The 21,319-nt window shown below is 42.9% G+C and overlaps 1 protein-coding gene across 2 annotated transcripts in view; it reads right to left on the reverse strand.

Annotated features, from left to right (window-relative positions):
• The window catches only part of LOC137423077 (serine/threonine-protein kinase Sgk2), a 66,409-nt gene extending 47,928 nt beyond the window's left edge, over nt 1-18,481 (reverse strand). Inside the window, exons 1-2 of one of the 2 annotated variants that reach the window (XR_013622893.1) lie at nt 18,271-18,481; nt 14,402-14,474 (exon numbers count right to left, since the gene is read on the reverse strand). Coding sequence is in view for 1 of the 2 variants with exons in the window: in XM_068109869.2 (XP_067965970.1) it covers nt 14,402-14,465 (64 nt within the window). In the remaining variant the exon portion in view is untranslated. The remainder of the gene's footprint in view (nt 1-14,401; nt 14,475-18,270) is intronic. The other variant, XM_068109869.2, reaches the window with a different exon arrangement.
• Nucleotides 18,482-21,319: the final 2,838 nt, after the last annotated feature.

The following is a 21,319-nucleotide window of genomic DNA, read 5'->3' on the forward strand; positions in this document are numbered from 1 at the left end:
ACAAGTTAATACTCCTGCATTTAAGAGGATTCATTTTTGAACTATGTTTGTGTATTACTGTGATGTTGGCGAACTTCCAGGCAGACGGAAACGGACGCAGAGAGAACTAGATGGTAGTGGTTTCAGATTTTTTTCATGGAGTGGTTTCAGAGATATAGAGGTGCGACGTTTTTCAAAGACGGCGCCGGTACCACGTAACCTATGACGTCATAATAATCATGAAAATATTATATAGGAGGAGGCACTCCTATGGTGAAAATTTCGTGTCAATCAGACCAATAATTGCAGAGAAAAAATTCATACTGATCAAATCAAGCGTTATACTTGTCGAATTATGACGTCATATTGAAGGTGCCGATGACATCATCATTAACATATGTTATTCCCCAAGCGGAGTACTTGACAATGAGCCATGCTTCAATTTTTTACATGGAGTGATTTGGGAGATATAGAGGTGTAACGTGTTTCCAAGATGGCGTCGGTACCATGTAGGGATAAATATGTACGGATAATGTATCACGTCATAATTGTGAAAAAAAAATTATACAGGCAGAGGCGCTCCTATGGTAAAATTTCCTGTCAATCGGACCAACGGTTGCCGAGAAAATGAATTTTTAAAATGCAGACACGGCACACGTACTGCACACGTACGCAACCGAATGCTTAACCCCACTTTTTGCTTCGAGAGCGCAGGGTAACTTGATGGTATTCATAGAATACTTACCATGCGCAGTCTTGAGAAGGACTTCTTGAGAAGGAAATTTTATTCATTAACGAATCAAGCGTTGTACTTGTCAAATTATGCCATCATAATGAAGGCACTGAAGACATCATCATTAACATATCGTATTCCCCATGGGGAGTACTTGACAATGAGCCATGTTTCAATTTTTTCCATGGAGCGGGGTCAGAGATATAGAGGGGCAATTTTTTTTTCGGTTTTTGCAAGGTGGCACCTTTACGCTGAAATTTGACATCATAATTATCATTAAAATATCCTACAGGAGGAGGCGCTACTATGGTGAACATTTCGTGTCAATCGGTCAAATAATTGCAGAGAAAAAAATTCATGCTGATCGAATCAAGCGTTGTACTTGCCGAATTATGACGTCATAATTATGGTACTGATGACATCATCATTAACATATCTTATTCCCCAAGGGGAGTGCTTGACATTGAGCCATATTTCAATTTTTTCCATGGAGTGTTTTCAGAGATATAGAGGTGCAGTTTTTTTCGATTTTTCCAAGATGGCGCCTGTACCACGTGAATAAAAGCCATCATAATTATCATGAGAACAATTCTACAGGAGGAGTGCCTGGCTTTTGATGCCATCTTGGAATCAAGGCTTTTTAGGCCTCAGGCAATTCTCTGGGATTCTAAAAATTTTGTGTTCATCGGACTAACAGTTGCAGAGGAATTTTTTTTTTCATACTGATCAGATCAAGCGTTGCACTTGTCGAATTATGACGTAAAAAAATACTCCAGTTGGGTTTTCTTATGTCTCTCTCCCAGCAGTGGAGTGCTCCTGGGTCTCCTAACATAGAACCCCCTTTCATTGAGTTGGTGAAGGAGGGTGCGAGTTGAAACTGTCGTACCTTGTGTCTGAAGGTCAGCTTGAATCTGTTTGGTAGTTGATTGAGGTGCTTTCTCCACCATTCAAACAATCCTTGAATCTGCCATGGGCCTTAAACTTCCTGATAACATTGCGTACGGAGGACACAGTCACATTAAGGTCTCTGGAGATGGACTTGTAGCCTTGAGATTGTCCATGCTTGGCAACAATCTTGTGTCTGACCTCCTCAGACAATCCTCTGGTTTTCTTTCTTTTCTCCATGCTCATTGGTCATGTTTGAACATACAGTGACACAAAACAGCAGAATGACGCCTTTTCTCCATTCAAACTGGTTGGCTGAGTGGTTTTTATATCGCAGGCACCTGTATCTCGCCGCAGGTGAGTTCAATTCCAAGGTAAAGGAGAATCCACTTGCTTGAAATCTATTTATTTCTAACAACTTCTAATAGATGTCAATAATATTGTCCGGGCCATTTTGTGATTTCTGTGTGGAATAAGCTAAGATTTCGTATTTTTTTCAGCTTTTTTTGTTTTGTTCCACTGCAAACCAAATAAATACATATGTGGACACCAATTAATTTTTTTCAGCATTTTTCTGCAAGAAATGGTGCATTATTTGAAAAAAGGGCAAGGGTGCCAATATTTTTGGCCATGACTGCATATATATATATATATATATATATATATATATATATACACACACACATATATATCATGTATATATAGACACACATATATATTCTTGCGGATATGGGATTTGCATCCATCCATATCCGCTTGTAAATATTCCCCTATTTCCTCAATACTTCCCAACTATCCCCAATCCCCCATTCCCTAGTCCCATTTTCTGTAAACAACACTCTGTAGACCCGACCTCCCCCTATTTCCCCCATTAAATGTCGTGCCCAGGTTCACCGCATCTCATGTAAGACAACTATAGGACATCTTGCTAGTTATTCTTAGTCTATGTCAGTTAAGGACTCGTTTCCATTAATTCTGACCCTTCGTTGCACCAGAATGTGATTGTATGGCACCGTTAGGAAGTTTAGGACCTCCCAATACCTCCCCGCAGCTCTTCCTCACGGTTCAGCAACAACAACAACAACAACAACAGCAACGGCGGCGGCGTGCACAGGGAGTGCGCGTCCTCACTCCGGCTTGGTTGGTAGGGGGTGTTGGGAGGGCATGAGGCCTTCCCAACGAGCCGCCAACGAACATGTGCTCGACGGGGTTACCAAATAGGGGCTCCCTGTCAGCTCCTCGTCAAGGGCGGAGCCCGGTAACCCCCGCACCCAATGGAAGCGGCGGACCGGTCCCATCTGGGGTGGAGCCAACCAGCCGAGGGCGTGTCACTCCCCGCTGAGCATGCGCAGGAAGAGGGAGGTGACGTCAGATGCGCGCTGAGCTTGGAGAAAGAAAGACGCCACCTCCGAGCGCTGTGAGGCCTCCCTGCATCTCTTGGACCGTGCTTGATCCTGTCCCCGAGCCAAGGTGCACCTTGTGCTATCGAACTACCTGTCCTTCCCTGCCATCAATCCCTGTGTAAGTCAGCCTTGTTCCGTTTGTCTGTGGTCTGTCTGGGCTAAGATAAGACTGTAATTAAGTCCCTATCTCTTCTGTGTCTTTACCTCACTACCTTGTAATCTACCCCTTTTCTTCACCACTGTAATTACACCCTCCTCCAGAGGTCTTGAGAACTGTACCCCCTTGCGTCGTTTCCTCTTTCCCAGTCGTCGTGTCCTTTCTATCATTGATTTGGCATAGCGCGATTTGGTCAACGTCTGGGTGGAATCGGGGTCTAGTCGGGGAATAACTGTTAGGTCGCGGTAATACACCACCGCTCGGTCAAAAATAACATCTAAACCGCGTCCGTAACAATATCATGTATATATAGACACACACATATATAACACTTTGAGAATGATAGTCGAGGTTACGAAGAGGCTATGCAATGAGGCAAACAAATCAGCCACAAAAGAGAAGACCATTATCAACTTCATAAAGGAGGGTGAGAAACTGAAGTTAAGTGATGTCAAGGGGACAGGATGCATTTTGAAGCTAGGTATGGGTTGGCAGATAAGTAGATGCAGATTTGGACAAAGCACTGAGATTTCATCTCATATTGCAGTCATCCAACAAAGACCTGCTTTTATTATTTGGTCTGATGTGGTGAAAAGGGTCATCATTGTTGAGCTGACAGTACCATGGAAGGGAAATATGGAGTGGGCATATGAAAAGAAGCTGTGCAAGTATGTAAGTAAGGCGAGAGAGGTGTGTGATGACCATGGGTGGAAGTGTGGTGTGCTACCAGTGGAAGTGTGTGTGGAGGTTTTATGGCAAGGTCCTTGTTGAAATATCTCAAGATGATGGGGAGCTTCATCTAAACAATTCAAGAATACTGTGACACAACTACAGGAAACAGAAGAATCAGCCTCACTGTGGATCGGGAGACAGAGGTGAGTGGAGAGAGAATCAACTCATATTTAAAGGTAGGTCTGGGGCAAATATTTATGTGGTCAATGATATCTGGTGGTGACCATGCAGCACGATGTCGCTTGGTGGTGTATGTGCTTTGCTGTTGGGGCCGCCCATGAGGAGCTGTACTGGAGTAGGCCCAGAAACAGTGATGATCTACAGGTTTCAGCTGAGGAGAGCGACATCGGGCAGTGTCCTGGCACTATATGTTCTGTTATTTATATATGTATGTAGTATATGTATGTTTATATATGTACATGTATGTTTATATATGTATATATATATATATATATATATATATATACACAAAGAATTAAGTTAAGCACCCCCCCCGTTTTTTTACAACCTCGCACATTACAAGTTTGTTGTCGTCAAAACAGTGTAATATACCCATGATATTGCTATATTTTCTGGAGAAGTGATATTATGGTCACATAAAAACATAACAATCATGCCGTTTTCAATATTTTATTCTGAATAATTTAAGGTGAAATTTTTTGGGAATTTTAGGCATATTTTCACCTCAATTTAAGTATGGAGCTATAGGTCCATCACGGACAGTGTGGATGACGTTTATGTTTTCTAACGTACAGTCATTGTTCTGAGAAGACCTCTAGCGATCTTTGCGTCAATAACGTGTGTAGGACCCACGTGATCGGATCACTGACTCAACCAATCACTTTTTTTCACTTTGATCACTCAATTTCATCAATGGATAATTGCTAATGTCATACCTATCATTATTTGATCTCACATACCTTAGAATATATGCCAATGTATACATATACACAAAGAATATATATTAGGGGGTGCTTACCTTAATTCGTTGTGTAGGGGTGCTTAACTTAATTCTTTGTGTATATATATATATATATATATATATATATATATATATATATATATATATATATATATATATATATATATATATATATTATATATATATATATATATATGTATATATATATATATATATATATATATATATATATATATATATATATATATATATATATATATATATATATATATATATATATATATTATATATATATATATATATATATAATATATATATATATATATATATATATATATATATATATATATAATATTATATATATATATATATATATATATATATATATATATATATATATATATATATATATATATATATATATATAGATATATATATATATATATATATATATATACATGTATATATATATACAGACTTTGCATTTAATATGGAATATTTTTTTTGTGGGGGTGAACTTACTTTTCAAGATGACTTAGAACCAAAAGTTCATTGGAATTATGTTGAAATTATTCTAGATTTTGTTAATGTGACCTTTAATAGAAACAAAAACCACATTTGACATTTCAAAGCAAATAAATTGATCCTTGAAAGTGATGGAAACTGATATTGAACTCAATTCACGGACAGTACTGTGTTAAACGTCTGTACGTTTTCCAGAAGTATCTCTTTATTTTGCACATTAGACAAAAAAAATTTTCAACAGAAACAAAAGCTAAATTATGACTGGGATTACAGACAGTAAAATTACAGTTCAGTACTTCGTGTAACCGCCACGAGCATTCAGGAGAGCACGTACACGTCGAGGCATGCAGTTCACGAGATTTGCCAAGGTTTGGACAGGAATCGCTTGCCATGCAGTGACAATAGTCTGCTGCAATTCACGCATAGAGGTCGGCTACTGGTCCAAGTTGTCGATTTGACGCGTTAATTCTGCCCACAAGTTCTCTATCTGATTCATATCCGGGGACATGGCAGGCCACTCCATATGCTCTACACCACGGTCAGCAAGAAAGTGTTGGATCATGCGAGCACGATGAGGCCGTGCATTGTCATCTTGGAAGACAAAGTTTCCTCGAAATGCTGCACGAGCAAATGGAAGCAATGTTTCTTCCAGAATGACCTGTACTTGAACTGGTTCAGGTTTCCATTCAGAACAACCAGGTCAGTTTTGCCCCCTGCATGAAAAGCAGCCCAAACGGCCACCCCACCACCTCCAGCTTGGACTCTTGGCACTATACAATCTTCGTTGTGGGCTTCATGCACTTGGCTGCGCACTCAGACGCGGCCATCTTGACGATAGACCAGAAATCTAGACTCGTCACTGAAGGTCAGGTGATTCCAGTGTCCTGGCTGCCATTGACGGTGCTCTCTGGCCCACTTGAATCGGTGCTGGCTGTGTTGTCTGGTCAGGCGTGGCTTTCTCAGGGGACGCGTGGCACGATAGCCTGCTTGAAACAGTCGTTGTTTGACTAGCCTTCTGGATACAGGCACATTTGTCAGTTTCCGCCACTCAGCCCTAAGCCGATTAGCTGACTTGGTACGGCCATTGCAGACTAACCGGTGCAGCTGGCGATCATCTCTCCTTGTGTTTCTGCGTGGACGTCCTGGCCTCGGTATTGGAGTAGGGACACCCCTATGAGCATTTCGTTTCATGATCTTTGACACCTGACGTTGAGTGATGCCATACTGCCGAGCAATAGCACGCTGTTTCATGGCAGAATTTCGTAAAGCCACCACTCCATGACAAACAGTATTGTCAAGTTGACGGACCATCTCCAGAGGAAGCGGTAATAACTTTTGTAGACGTGCAGCAGTTGTTTTACACTAATACAGAATGCAACAACCCTTATATACCCGATTGTGAAGCCAATCGTCAAATGTACCTGTCCTTAAAATTTGTCACGCCACCTGTGATATTATCCGGTTATTGACTTCTTGCTGCGAAAGACAATCAGTGACATGGTTCTTTTGACAAAGCAAACACCGAAGCGTAAAAGAAACTCACCAGATTGATATACTGAGTGAAGAAAGTAAACCCAAATCAAGAAAAAAAAAATATTCCATATTAAATGCCAAGTCTGTATATATATATATATATATATATATATATATATATATGTATATATATATATATATATATATATATATATATATATATATATATATATATACATATTGTTACGTGCTCCTCCCCGACCCCCTGGTCAAGGTGTACATCCGAACCCCAAGAGGAGTCACGGCAGAAAAATGTGTTATTTTGTATGTCAAAGATCAATGGTGAAGCCACACCAATTGTTACTCACAAACAATTATTGTATTAAGATCACACAAGAATAACCATACAACAATAATATGAATGAAAAGTGAAAGTACAATCAATATTCTATGATGGTACCATCAGTGTTATAATATATAACTCACTGTGCTCCAAGTGAGTGAAACCAGAACATCCCCAATGTCTCTTATTCCCGGCTTCAAGCCACAGTTGATTCGCTCCAGTGATCGCTAGAACGAGGTCCAATTGAAACCAGAATCCCGTGCGGATGGCAAGAACAGTCACACAGCCGAAGCTGTACAAAGGCGCCCTCAAGGCGACTGGGAAATCCAAAGGCACCCTACATGCGACTGAGAGATCACACCCTCGGGTATGGACGAATTAGCCTTCAAAAAGCCATGTCACACACATGCCCCAGATCGACGTCTGAATGTGGTGAAAATGTTCGAAAAGAAATGAAACCGCGAGCGAAGCACAAGTCCTGCGCAAGTCAAAATGGCCGACGACCCGGTCTCGTGGCGCACCAGCACAGCGATGATTCTCTCCTGAATCGATAGCAAAACCTGACACGCAGGTTCATCGGTCACAGCGATGACAACTCGGTCGCAGGAATTCCTTTCCCGGAAACCCGAAAGTTCGCTCGTCACTCTTGCTCGCCAACGTTCGCTTCAGAACCCGGAGCAACTCGGCTTTCTTGTCCGACCTCTCTCGCTCCGCCCTCTTTCTTCTCCTTCCTCTTCGTCGTCGTCCGGTTCCGGTTTCATTTAAAACATTAACCTTTTTACCTTTTCACAACAATAACTGTCATTTCCCTCAAACCACAATAATAATAATACATGGAACCAGAAATGTTTCAAGTGGATGAAAACCACAACAACGGAAGTGATGAATCCGTAACACTTCCCCCCCCTCAAGAAAGAAAGATTGAACATAGTGAAAACTTTCTTTGTCGGCAAAACTCTTCCAACAAACAAAAGTAAACTCACACCCAAATCATCAATTCCCATGAGCCAATAATCAATATTTCCCAAAAATAAAGCAACAAAACTTCAAGTAACCTACAGAGAATTCCAAAGTTAGTTCACTCTGGACAAATCATCAGCAACGACATTGTCCCTCCCCTTTACATGCTCAATTTCCCAGTTGAACTCCTGCAAAGCCAAACTCCATCTCATCAACCTCTAATTTTATTTTTCATTTTTTTGAATGAAGGTTAAGGGGGTGTGATCAAAAATCCAAAGTCAAGCAAATCTATAGCACTTTTTTAGGGAGGCCGAGCTGAGAGCCAGGTTTCATAGTGGTTGGGTGGTGAGGTCTGGAAGTATTTACTACATGGACGCCTTTAGGAACGTGGAGTTCACGGTTAATCCGTGTAGGAAAGTTCACTACATGGACGCTTTTAGGAACGTGGAGTTAACGGTTAATCCGTGTAGGAATCTTGGCTCGGCTGCTCCGCAGCATTCAGTGCTTCAAACTCTTCCTAACTTTCATAATAATCACGGTTGGAACGCTTGTCGCTGTAGTCACGTAAATAGCGGTCTCCTTCTCGGCCACTACCCTGATAATCATCCCTTCGGGAGCTGCCGTAACTCTGGGAGCCATAGCCACCCCTGAAACTACCTCCACGTTTTCCTCCTCCGTAGCCCCTTCGACGCCTATGGCCTGCCTTCTCTACTGTTATGGTCCGACCATCCAAATCCTTGCCATCCAAATCCTTTTCTGCATCTTTGGCGTCCTTTGTGTTTTCAAATGTGACAAAGCCAAACCCTCTTGAATTTTGCGTCTCCCTGTCTTTTATCAGCAGCACTTCCAAGAGCGGTCCATATTTGCCAAAGATGGAGTCCAGAACATCTTCCCTTGTGTTGAGGTTCAGTCCACCTACAAAGAGCTTGCCAACATTGCCTCCATCCCTGACTTGTGTGTGCTGACACTTAGTTTTTGGGTACCTGACAAGACATGCCTGTGCAAAGCGTGATGTCAGTACCTTCCTCTTCTCTTCAGAGCGCTTCCTACCCATAGCACGAGCTGCGGCACAGGATTGAAAGATACCCGGAATCTTCTGCTCTAACCGTGCAGTGTTATTTTTCATGCTAGGCTTGTCAACAAACATCGGGTTACCAGAAACTTGACCACTGGCCAAATCATTCCTGATAACAAAAGATATTCCCTCTACTGGTAGAGTGGCTTGTACCCCTACGGTGACCGGTCCTGACACCAAATCAGACTTCAAATGGATGACATGAGGTGGGGCTTTGACATAGCCACCAACCCCCTGTAAACGAACACTGACATCAGTTGCTGGCTTCTCTGACAATGGCAAAATGCCCTCAAGCATCAAAGATTGATGTGCTCCTGTGTCCGTCAATACCCTAACCGGCCTCTGGTTCGTTAAGTCTCCATCCAGTGACACAAACCCCTCTGAAATAAATGGTTTGTAACCCTCTTGAACAAGGTCGTTCTGTGATGCCGTAACTTTGGCGTGGGGACCCTCACAAGGCTATGTCCTCCAAGGACGATTTCTCACATTTGCCAATGCATTCGGGAATGTACTAGTCTGACTCTGCTCTTTATTTTTCCTTTCCAGAGCATAACATTGGGACATCAAGTGTCCAGGTTTCTTGCAAAAAGCGCAAGTAGGCCCGGAGGAGAAACTCGTGGTCTGCCTCGAGCCCCCCGGAAGATAAGTCTGTCTTGGAACTGTAGTCTTCTGATCCCTAAAAGTGGCAGGATCAGAGTTGTCCTCATAGTCATCTCTAGGCCGCCCCCATGAATTTTCGTTCTCCGCACCGGATGTACCATAACTCCCCTGGCGAACTCTAGGCGGGAAGTTAGGTTTGTGGAACCCCATCCTGTGTGTCAAGGCATAGTCATCTGCCATGGTTGCAGCCTCATACAACTATGGTACCTTCTTTTCCTCCAGATGTACTTTAATGTCCGCGTGGACACACTGTTTGAATTCCTCCACCAAGATCAATTGTCGCAACAGTTTGAAGTCTTTCCCAACCCCTTTCGAATCACACCACCGATCAAACATGGTTTCTTTCATTCTGGCAAACTCCACAAGGGTCTCACTCTCCCTCTTCCTGGCGTTCCAGAATTTTTGCCGGTAAGCTTCAGGGACCAATTCATAGGCCTTGAGAATGGTTTTCTTCACTATCTCAAAATCTGCACATTGGTCAATCGGTAAAGCCGAAAATATATCTTGAGCTTTACCCACCAGAACACTTTGCACTAACATAGTCCAGGACTCCACCGGCCATTTTCGCATTTGAGCCACTTTCTCAAAATGTAAAATAAACTTGGCTACCTCCTTTTCATTAAAGGGTGGAACCAGCCTCACATGCCTGCCAACATCCCAAGTGTTCTGACTAGTTGTCGAACTAGCTGGCATGGATGCTACCTCTCCCTGTTCTCTCATTAATTCCGACTTCTTGAGTTCAATTTCCTTCTGACACTAAATGTCACGTTCCTTTAACTCCCTTTCGGCTCTCCTCTCCTGTGCTCTTTCCTTTTCTCTTCTTTCTTCGAGTTCCCTTTCAGTTCTCCTTTCCTCTGCTCTTCTCTCCTCGCGTTCTCTTGCAGCTCTCCTTTCCTCTGCTTTTTCCTCTGCTCTTCACTCATCGAGTTCTCGTTCCTCACTCCTCGAGTTCTCGTTCCTGTTCTGCTCTTTCCTTTTCTCTTCTTTCTTCGAGTTCCCTTTCAGTTCTCCTTTCCTCTGCTCTTCTCTCCTCGAGTTCTCTTGCAGCTCTCCTTTCCTCTGCTTTTAACCTTTCCTGGCTCTGCAGTCGCATCTCCGTTTTCCGGAGCTCCACATTTTCTTTTTCCTCGGGTAACCAATCCAAGGCGACCTCTGTCCATGCTCCCTGTCCCACCAGAGATTCTACCACCAATGTCTGCATCTCTGCCTTCTTCATACTAACTCGGACCTCCAAGTTAAAATGTCTGGCCAATATCAAGAGTTCCGATTTTTTTAATGCTTGGAACTGTGCCTCATTAGAGGACGCCGCAAACTTTCCTGCATCAAACACCATGGTGACTATCAGTTAACACCTGTTAACCTTCACACAAAAAAATTTTCAATTTTTCTTTTTTTTTTTAAATTTGGGAATGTTGGAAAAAAAATCCAAATTTGGGAATTTTGGGAATGTTAGGGAATTCTATCCCAGACGAATTATCAGGGAATTTAATCCCTGACGAGCCCCCAGTTTCTGTTACATGCTCCTCCCCGACCCCCTGGTCAGGTCACGGTGTAATGCCGAGCCCCAAGAGGAGTCACGGCAGAAAAATGTGTTATTCTGTATGTCAAAGATCAATGGTGAAGCCACACCAATTGTTACTCACAAACAAATATTGTATTAAGATCACACAAGAATAAACATACAACAATAATATGAATCAGAAGTTAAAGTACAATCAATATTCTATGATGGTACCATCAGTGTTATAATATATAACTCACTGTGCTCCAAGTGAATGAAACCAGAACATCCCCAATGTCTCTTATTCCTGGCTTCAAGCCACAGTTGATTCGCTCCAGCGATCGCTAGAACGAGGTCCAATTGAAACCAGAATCCCGTGCAGATGGCAAGAACAGTCACACAGCCAAAGCTGTACAAAGGCGCCCTCAAAGCGACTGGGAAATCCAAAGGCGCCCTACAGGCGACTGAGAGATCACACCCTCGGGTATGGACGAATTAGCCTTCAAAAAGCCACGTCACACACACGCCCCAGATCGACGTCTGAATGCGGTGAAAATGTTCGAAAAGAAACGAAACCGTGAGCGAAGCACAAGTCCTGCGCGAGTCAAAATGGCCGACGGCCCGGTCTCGTGGCGCACCAGCACGGCGATGATTCTCTCCTGAATCGATAGCAAAACTTGACACACAGGTTAATCGGTCACAGCGATGACAACTCGGTCGCAGGAATTCCTTTCCCGGAAACCCGAAAGTTCGCCAGTGATTCTTGCTCGCCAACGTTCACTTCAGAACCCAGAGCAAAACTTGGCTTTCTTGTCTCGGCTTTTGTTTCTTCTTGTTTCTTCTTTCAGAACTCGGCTTTCTTGTCCGACCTCTCTCGCTCCGCCCTCTTTCTTATCCTTCCACTTCATCGTGGTCCGGTTCCAGTTTCATTTAAAACATTATCCTTTTTACCTTTTGACAATTTTACCAAAACGGTTATTGAACCGTCATTTCCGTCAAACCACAATAATAATAATACATGGAACCAGAAATGTTTCAAGTGGATGAAAACCACAACAACGGAAGTGATGAATCCGTAACAATATATTATATATATATATATCTTGATCATCTTTCATGATCATGATTTCATGATCTTGATCATCTTTGAGATGTTTCTACACCTTGACTGGAGTCCGCCTATGGTAAATTCAATTGATTGGACATGATTTGGAAAGGCACACACCTGTCTATATAAGGTCTCACAGCTGACAATGCATATCAGAGCAAAAACCAAGCCATGAGGTCGAAGGAACTGCCTGCAGAGCTCAGAGACAGGATTGTGTCGAGGCACAGATCTGGGGAAGCGTACCAAAAAATTTCTGCTGCATTGAAGGTTCCCAAGAGCACAGTGGCCTCCATAATTATTAAATGGAAGAAGTTTGGAACAACCAGGACTCTTCCTTGAGCTGACCGCCCGGCCAAACTGAGCAATCGGAGGAGAAGGGCCTTGGTAGGAGAGGTGACCAAGAACCCGATGGTCACTCTGGCTGAGCTCCAGAAATCCTGTGTGGAGATGGGAGAAACTTCCAGAATGACAACCATCACTGCAACACTCCAACAATCTCGGCTTTATGGCAGAGTGGCCAGACGCAAGCCTCTCCTCAGTGAAAGACACATTAAAGGCCGCTTGGAGTTTTCAAAAAAGCACCTAAAGGACTCTCAGACTGTGAGAAACAAGATTCTGTGGTCTGAGGAAACCAAGATTGAACTCTTTGGCCTCAATTCTAAGTGTCATGTCTGGAGGAAACCAGGCACTGCTCATCACCTTCCCAATACCATCCCAACGGTGAAGCATGGTGGTGGCACCATGATGCTGTGGGGGTGTTTTTCAGCAGCAGGGACTGGGGGACTGGTCCGTGTTGAGGGAACAATGAACGGAGCAAAGTACAGAGATATCCTTAATGAAAACCTGAAACAGAACGCTCAGGACCTCAGACTGGGCCGAAGGTTCACCTTCCAACAGGACAATGACCCGAAGTACACAGCCAAGACAATGCAGGAGTGGCTTAGGGACAACTCTGTGAAGGTCCTTGAGTGGCCCAGCCAGAGCCCTGACTTGAACCCAATCGAACATCTCTGGAGAGACCTGAAAATAGCTGTCCACCGACGGTCCCCTTCCAACCTGACAGAGCTTGAGAGGATCTGCAGAGAAGAATGGCAGAAAATCCCTAAATCCAGGTGTGTAAAGCTTGTCGCGTCATACCCAAGAAGACTCGAGGCTGTAATCCCTGCCAAAGGTGCTTCAACTAAGTACTGAGTTAAGGGTCTGAATACTTATGTCAATGTGATATTTCAGTTTTTTCTTTTTTAAATTTGCAAAACTTTCTAAAGTCCTGTTTTCTCTTTGTCATTATGGGGTATTGAGTGTAGATTGATGAGGGAAAAAATGAATTTAAACGATTTCAACATAAGGCTGCAACATAACAAAATGTGAAAAAAGTGAAGGGGTCTGAATACTTTCTGAATGCACTGTATATATATTGATCAAGGTGAAATTAGTCTTCCTATTTGAGTGATCCTGTCCTTTGAGCCCAACCCGAACAATGGTGAGTGCCCTTTATTCCAGCTCTGGGAACGGGGTGGTAAGAATGTGACTGGTATGGAACTGGTTTCTTCCAGATGAGAACATAACCAGTGACATTTCAGGATGTCATGGACCATTTCCTGTAAATCCATGTGAGATGGGCCCAGCATGCAGGTATACGTGGACATTACACACGAGGTGCAACGTCAATCACCTGTGGATCGCATTACTTTTTTTCACGGATCATTTGCTATTACAACCACTTGAATCACCTTCCTGAAAACACCCCCAGGGGTTGGATGCTGACCTGTTCTTGCTATGTATTATGTAAACTCACAGAATGGGCTATCTTCTAAGTTCTGTTGCTCAAAACCACAAAACACACGCCGATGGCCAATCGCTGCATAAGTGCGTGCACGCAATGTTGTATTGTATACAATGATCGTAATCAGAAGCAAATCAAAGAATCCAAGTTATTTTCACTTACCAGCCGAGGAGCAGCCGTTTTCAGTTTTTTCCTTCTTCGACCTTTTTTTGTTCTTTGGAAACATGGTTCTGCACTGTGAATGGTAAAAAAAATGAGCGGATCAGCATCAGGAGCAATCCTTTGTCCTACGGTGTGGAATGTAGTGTCGACTTTGTGTTTCTGGTGTGAGCACAGACACACTGTCCGGGTTTGATACAAGGGGTTTTCCAAAAAAATTGACGAATGTTATACCGTAGTGTACTTACAAGAGTGCAGGACACGGAAACCTCTTTATATTCTAGTTTATAACAAGCAATTAAGTTTTCTTGGTGGCTGGCAGGATGGACTGCAGGCTGTTTAGCCTCTGAGCTGTTTAGCCTGGGTTTGAATCCTCACCCGGCTATAAACTGCCATCCTGGTGTTTCACAGGCAGGGTGATTCATCAATGTGTGTGCCATCCCTCGGATGGGCGTTAAACAGGCGTCCTGTCTGCTGGCATTAGTTGGTGGACAGTCATGATCCCATTGTATGTCGGCGAGCTATCGCCGGCACCATGGCCAAAATCCCAATTCCTACGCTAACTTTAGTTGAACATGAGACCGAGCCATACGGTTCGTGAAAGACTTGGGCAAAGCCATAAGCGTAGTTTGACTTCTCTATTTGGAGAGGCAAGGCCTTAATATTAACTCGAACGGCACTCAGTAGAGAGCATACCTCCACCTGGTTGGCCATATCACTCAATGGTGAAGAATCACTAAAAAAATTATACTAGCTGGATCCGGATCCGGATCTTCACCAAAGTTGAATCGATTCTTCCTTGTCACACACACAACCTGTCCAACAAGTTTCGTCCATATCCATCCATAACTTTGAGATATCCTGCTATGTATCGTTTTTGGCCCTATCTCCCAATGGTGAAGAATCACATAAGAAATTAAATAATTCTCGTATGTGAATTCATATTCAGATCTTCACCAAAATTGAATTGATTTTTCCTTGTCACACACACCAAACCGGTCCAACAAGTTTCGTCCATATCCATCCATAACTTTGAGATATCCTGCTATGTATCGTTTTTGGCCCTATCTCCCAATGGTGAAGAATCACACAAGAAATTAAATAATTCTCGTATGCGAATTCATATTGAGATCTTCACCAAAATTGAATTGATTTTTCCTTGTCACACACACCAAACCGGTCCAACAAGTTTCGTCCATATCCATCCATAACTTTGAGATATCCTGCTATGTATCGTTTTTGGCCCTATCTCCCAATGGTGAAGAATCACATAAGAAATTAAATAATTCTCGTATGCGAATTCATATTGAGATCTTCACCAAAATTGAATTGATTTTTCCTTGTCACACACACAACCTGTCCAACAAGTTTCGTCCATATCCATCCATAACTTTGAGATATCCTGCTATGTATCGTTTTTGGCCCTATCTCCCAATGGTGAAGAATCACATAAGAAATTAAATAATTCTCGTATGCGAATTCATATTGAGATCTTCACCAAAATTGAATTGATTTTTCCTTGTCACACACACCAAACCGGTCCAACAAGTTTCGTCCATATCCATCCATCACTTTGAGATATCCTGCTATGTATCGTTTTTGGCACGATCTCCCAATGGAGAAGAATCACACAATAAATTAAATAATTCTCGTATGCGAATTCATATTGAGATCTTCACCAAAATTGAATTGATTTTTCCTTGTCACACACACCAAACCGGTCCAACAAGTTTCGTCCATATCCATCCATAACTTTGAGATATCCTGCTATGTATCGTTTTTGGCCCTATCTCCCAATGGTGAAGAATCACACAATAAATTAAATAATTCTCGTATGCGAATTCATATTGAGATCTTCACCAAAATTGAATTGATTTTTCCTTGTCACACACACCAAACCGGTCCAACAAGTTTCGTCCATATCCATCCATCACTTTGAGATATCCTGCTATGTATCGTTTTTGGCCCTATCTCCCAATGGTGAAGAATCACACAATAAATTAAATAATTCTCGTATGCGAATTCATATTGAGATCTTCACCAAAATTGAATTGATTTTTCCTTGTCACACACACCAAACCGGTCCAACAAGTTTCGTCCATATCCATCCATCACTTTGAGATATCCTGCTATGTATCGTTTTTGGCACGATCTCCCAATGGAGAAGAATCACACAATAAATTAAATAATTCTCGTATGCGAATTCATATTGAGATCTTCACCAAAATTGAATTGATTTTTCCTTGTCACACACACCAAACCGGTCCAACAAGTTTCGTCCATATCCATCCATCACTTTGAGATATCCTGCTATGTATCGTTTTTGGCACGATCTCCCAATGGAGAAGAATCACACAATAAATTAAATAATTCTCGTATGCGAATTCATATTGAGATCTTCACCAAAATTGAATTGATTTTTCCTTGTCACACACACCAAACCGGTCCAACAAGTTTCGTCCATATCCATCCATCACTTTGAGATATCCTGCTATGTATCGTTTTTGGCCCTATCTCACAATGGTGAAGAATCACACAATAAATTAAATAATTCTCGTATGCGAATTCATATTGAGATCTTCACCAAAATTGAATTGATTTTTCCTTGTCACACACACAACCTGTCCAACAAGTTTCGTCCATATCCATCCATAACTTTGAGATATCCTGCTATGTATCGTTTTTGGCCCTATCTCCCAATGGTGAAGAATCACACAATAAATTAAATAATTCTCGTATGCGAATTCATATTGAGATCTTCACCAAAATTGAATTGATTTTTCCTTGTCACACACACCAAACCGGTCCAACAAGTTTCGTCCATATCCATCCATCACTTTGAGATATCCTGCTATGTATCGTTTTTGGCACGATCTCCCAATGGAGAAGAATCACACAATAAATTAAATAATTCTCGTATGCGAATTCATATTGAGATCTTCACCAAAATTGAATTGATTTTTCTTCGTCACACACACAACCTGTCCAACAAGTTTAGTCCAAATCCATCCATAACTTTAAGATATCCTGCTATGTATCGTTTTTGGCCCTATCTCCCAATGGTGAAGAATCACATAAGAAATTAAATAATTCTCGTATGCGAATTCATATTGAGATCTTCACCAAAATTGAATTGATTTTTCTTCGTCACACACACAACCTGTCCAACAAGTTTAGTCCAAATCCATCCATAACTTTAAGATATCCTGCTATGTATCGTTTTTGGCCCTATCTCCCAATGGTGAAGAATCACATAAGAAATTAAATAATTCTCGTATGCGAATCCATATTCATATCTTCACCAAAATCGAATCGAATCGTCCTTCTTAGACGCCCAACCGCCAAGCGGTCCACCAAGTTTCGACCAAATCCGTCCACAACTTTTTGAGATATCCTGCTATGTATCGTTTTTGGCCCCATCTCCAAATGGTGAAGAATCACTTAAAAATTCTAGTAGCCGGATCCGAATCCAGATCTTCACTAAAATCGAATAATTTCATCCTTGTGACATACGCCACATCTCTGCCAAATTTCGTCCGAATCCGGCCACAACTTTTTGACATATGTTGTTCACAAACAGACAGACAGGGGTGAAAACGTAATTGTGGAAGGTTAAAGAAGAAGAAGGACACGTTGAGGAAGATGAAGCAATAGTGCAATACGTATGTATATTGGACTATTTAGAACATAGGCGAGTTTTTAACATCTGAGACATAGGCATTTTGAACATATAGTGACACACTTTGCTCGTAACTCCAATACGGAGGAATTGACGAAACATATTGAAAGCACAGATGGTGTAAAAATATAAATAAAAACTTTCCGACGAGCGGAGAGATCATGAGCGAGCGCTCGATCTAAGATGGTCGTACCGGAGAAACAAGCTGAAGCCCTCGGAGTGTTCCTCTGATCTTGTGTGCCTAAGGGACGTTTCATGGCACGAAGAGACCACCGACAAGTGAAAAAGAGACTTTGTACCCGCTTGTCGCGAAGCCAACCGGAAACAGCCCATAGCAAGCACCGCCCGCAGGTGGACAACCCTTTAGGGTCACGTGTTGATCCATCCACAAACCCACGGGGAGTGAACCTGCCAGCGTCGTCATGAAGGTGACCGGAAACGCTATTCATGGGGGTCTCTGTCATCTAGATACAATGATGTGGGTGCCAGGTGGCCACAACCTGTCACCTTAACGTTTAATACTCAAATACACAACTTGTCCACCAAGTTTCGTCCACATCCGTCCATAACTTTTTGAGATATCGTGATATATATCGATTTTGGCCCTATCTCTCAATGGTGAAGAATAATTTTAAAATAATCGGATCCGGATCCGGATCTTCACCAAAATTGAATCGATTCAACCATGTCACATACACAACCTCTCCACCAAATATGGTCCAAATTCGTCCATAACCTTTTCAGGTATCCTGCTGTATGTTGGTTTTAGCCCTTTCACTCAATGGTGAAGAATCACTTAAAAAATTAAATAATTCTCATATCCGAATCCATATTCAGATCTTCACCAAAATCGAATCGAATCGTCCTCGTCACACACACACAACCTGTACACAAAGGTTCGTCCGAATCCGTCCATAATTTTGTTAAGATATTAAACAGACAAACACCAATGAAAACAACCTCCGTGCACCTTGGGTGGTGGAGATAATTATCCGACGAATAACCTTCTCTTCCATCGCTCGTTTAATTAATGTACAATAGTGACATTATTATTATTTAACGTCCCTCAATTATCCCCATTGTTGCGTCTGTAGGTTTGTTCATGGTGCCAGCGATAACTTGCCTACTTTTCATGAAAGTCCACAAATGTTCCGAGCACAGGCAGACTGGTCCTCCGGCTTAACGTCCTTCTAATGGACGACACACTCGCATGGACCAGACATTCGAACCCAAGCTACGTAGCTCACAAATGGGTGTGCGTGCGTGACCCGATGGTATCTCGTCAGTCCTATTCTATCAGCTATTGATATTATACAAATACTCATTTATTGAAAAACAAGGAGCTGATACTCTAGATCTGTGCGTTTTAGGTGGTAGGAGGAATAGATCTGTAATATGAAGGATAAATCATGAACGGTTTTTTAAAATATCACGGATGCAAGCCAAGTTACCGAGATGGTTGCCATGGTAACATATTTCAGCCAATCACTGTCGTGATCTAATCAGGTTGCGATAATGTCACGAGAAATAGATCTGTTTAATATGAATAGTTAAATGTTTAACGGTTTTTGAAATATCACGTACACAAAGTACATGGACAGATGATCGGTCGTTCAGTCAGTTGGTGAGACGGTCGGTTGGTTGGTCGGTCAGTCAGTTGGTGAGACGGTCGGTTGGTTGGTCGGTCAGTCAGTTGGTTGGTGAGACGGTCGGTTGGTTGGTCGGTCAGTCAGTTGGTTGGTGAGACGGTCGGTAGATTGGTCGGTCAGTCAGTTGGTTGGTGAGACGGTCGGTTGGTTGGTCGGTCAGTCAGTTGGTTGGTGAGACGGTCGGTTGGTTGGTCGGTCAGTCAGTTGGTTGGTGAGACGGTCGGTAGATTGGTCGGTCAGTCAGTTGGTTGGTGAGATGGTCGGTTGGTTGGTCGGTCAGTCAGTTGGTTGGTGAGACGGTCGGTAGATTGGTCGGTCAGTCAGTTGGTTGGTGAGACGGTCGGTTGGTTGGTCGGTCAGTCAGTTGGTGAGATGGTCGGTTGGTTGGTTGGTCGGTCAATCAGTTGGTTGGTGAGACGGTCGGTTGATTGGTGGGTCCGATGGTTGGTTGGTGAGACGGTTGGTTGGTTGGTCGGTGAGGCAGTTGGTGAGATGGTCGGTTAGTTGGTCGGTCAAACAGTCGGTCGGTGGGTCAGACAGTTAGTCAGATCGGTCGGTCAGTCAGTCAGACGGTTGGTCGGTCCGACGGTCGGTTGGATTGGTCGGCCCGATGGTCAGACAGTCTGTCAGATCGGTTGGTCGGACTGTCGGTTGGTCGGTCATATGGTTGGTCCGTCGGTCGGTCAGATTTTTATATATTTTTTGGATACTGAATCGAGGTGGTCGGTCCGACGGTCAGATGGTTATTTGGTCGGTCAGACGGTCGGTTGGTCGGTCAGACGGTCGGTTGGTCAGTCAGACGGTCGGTTGGATTGGTCAGCCAAATGGTTGAATGTCGTTCAGATTGTTGATCGCTCAGTCGGATGGTCAGTCAGGTGGTCAGTCGGTCATACGGTTGGTCGGTCGGTCGGACATTTAGATGGTCGGTCGGCAAGACGGTCGGTCGGTCAGACGGCCGTTTGGTCAGATTGGTCGGTCGGATGGTCAGTCGTCCGGCCAGACGGAGTTCATTTTAATGTCTTCTGCCCCTGACCTTGTGATATGAATGTCATCCCATCAATGAATTAGAACGACACTCAGTAGAGTGCGTACCTCCGCTAGACTGGACAGTTTACGTTTTGTTTCCCACTGAATGGTCGGATCTGAATCCGAATCTTCACCAAAGTCGAAACAATTCGTCCTTGGCACATAACCAACATGTCCACCAAGTTTCCTCTAAATCTGTCTATAACTGTTTGGGATATCCTACTTACAAACAGACAGACAAACAAACAAACAGAGGTGAAAACATAACCATTATCCACTAAATTACATTCCTGCCCACCTTTGGTGGTGGAGGGTATCTATCTATAATTCCACTAATCTCTGTGTGTGTGTGTGTGTGTGTGTGTGTGTGTGTGTGTGTGTGTGTGTCTGTGTGTGTGTGTGTTTGTCTGTGACCGCTGTTTCTCGACAACCACGGGTCCGATATACTTTAAACTTGCCAGGTATATTGCTGGGGACCCGAGGATGTGCCTTTTCAAGGTTTGAAATTAATCGGACAAGTACTTACCGAGCTATGGCGATTTAGCCGTTCGCCGTTCGCTTTGGCGT

Source organism: Myxine glutinosa, chromosome 3 (genome assembly GCF_964187855.1).
Source record: "Myxine glutinosa chromosome 3, kmMyxGlut1.1, whole genome shotgun sequence".
Lineage (NCBI taxonomy): Eukaryota > Metazoa > Chordata > Myxini > Myxiniformes > Myxinidae > Myxine > Myxine glutinosa.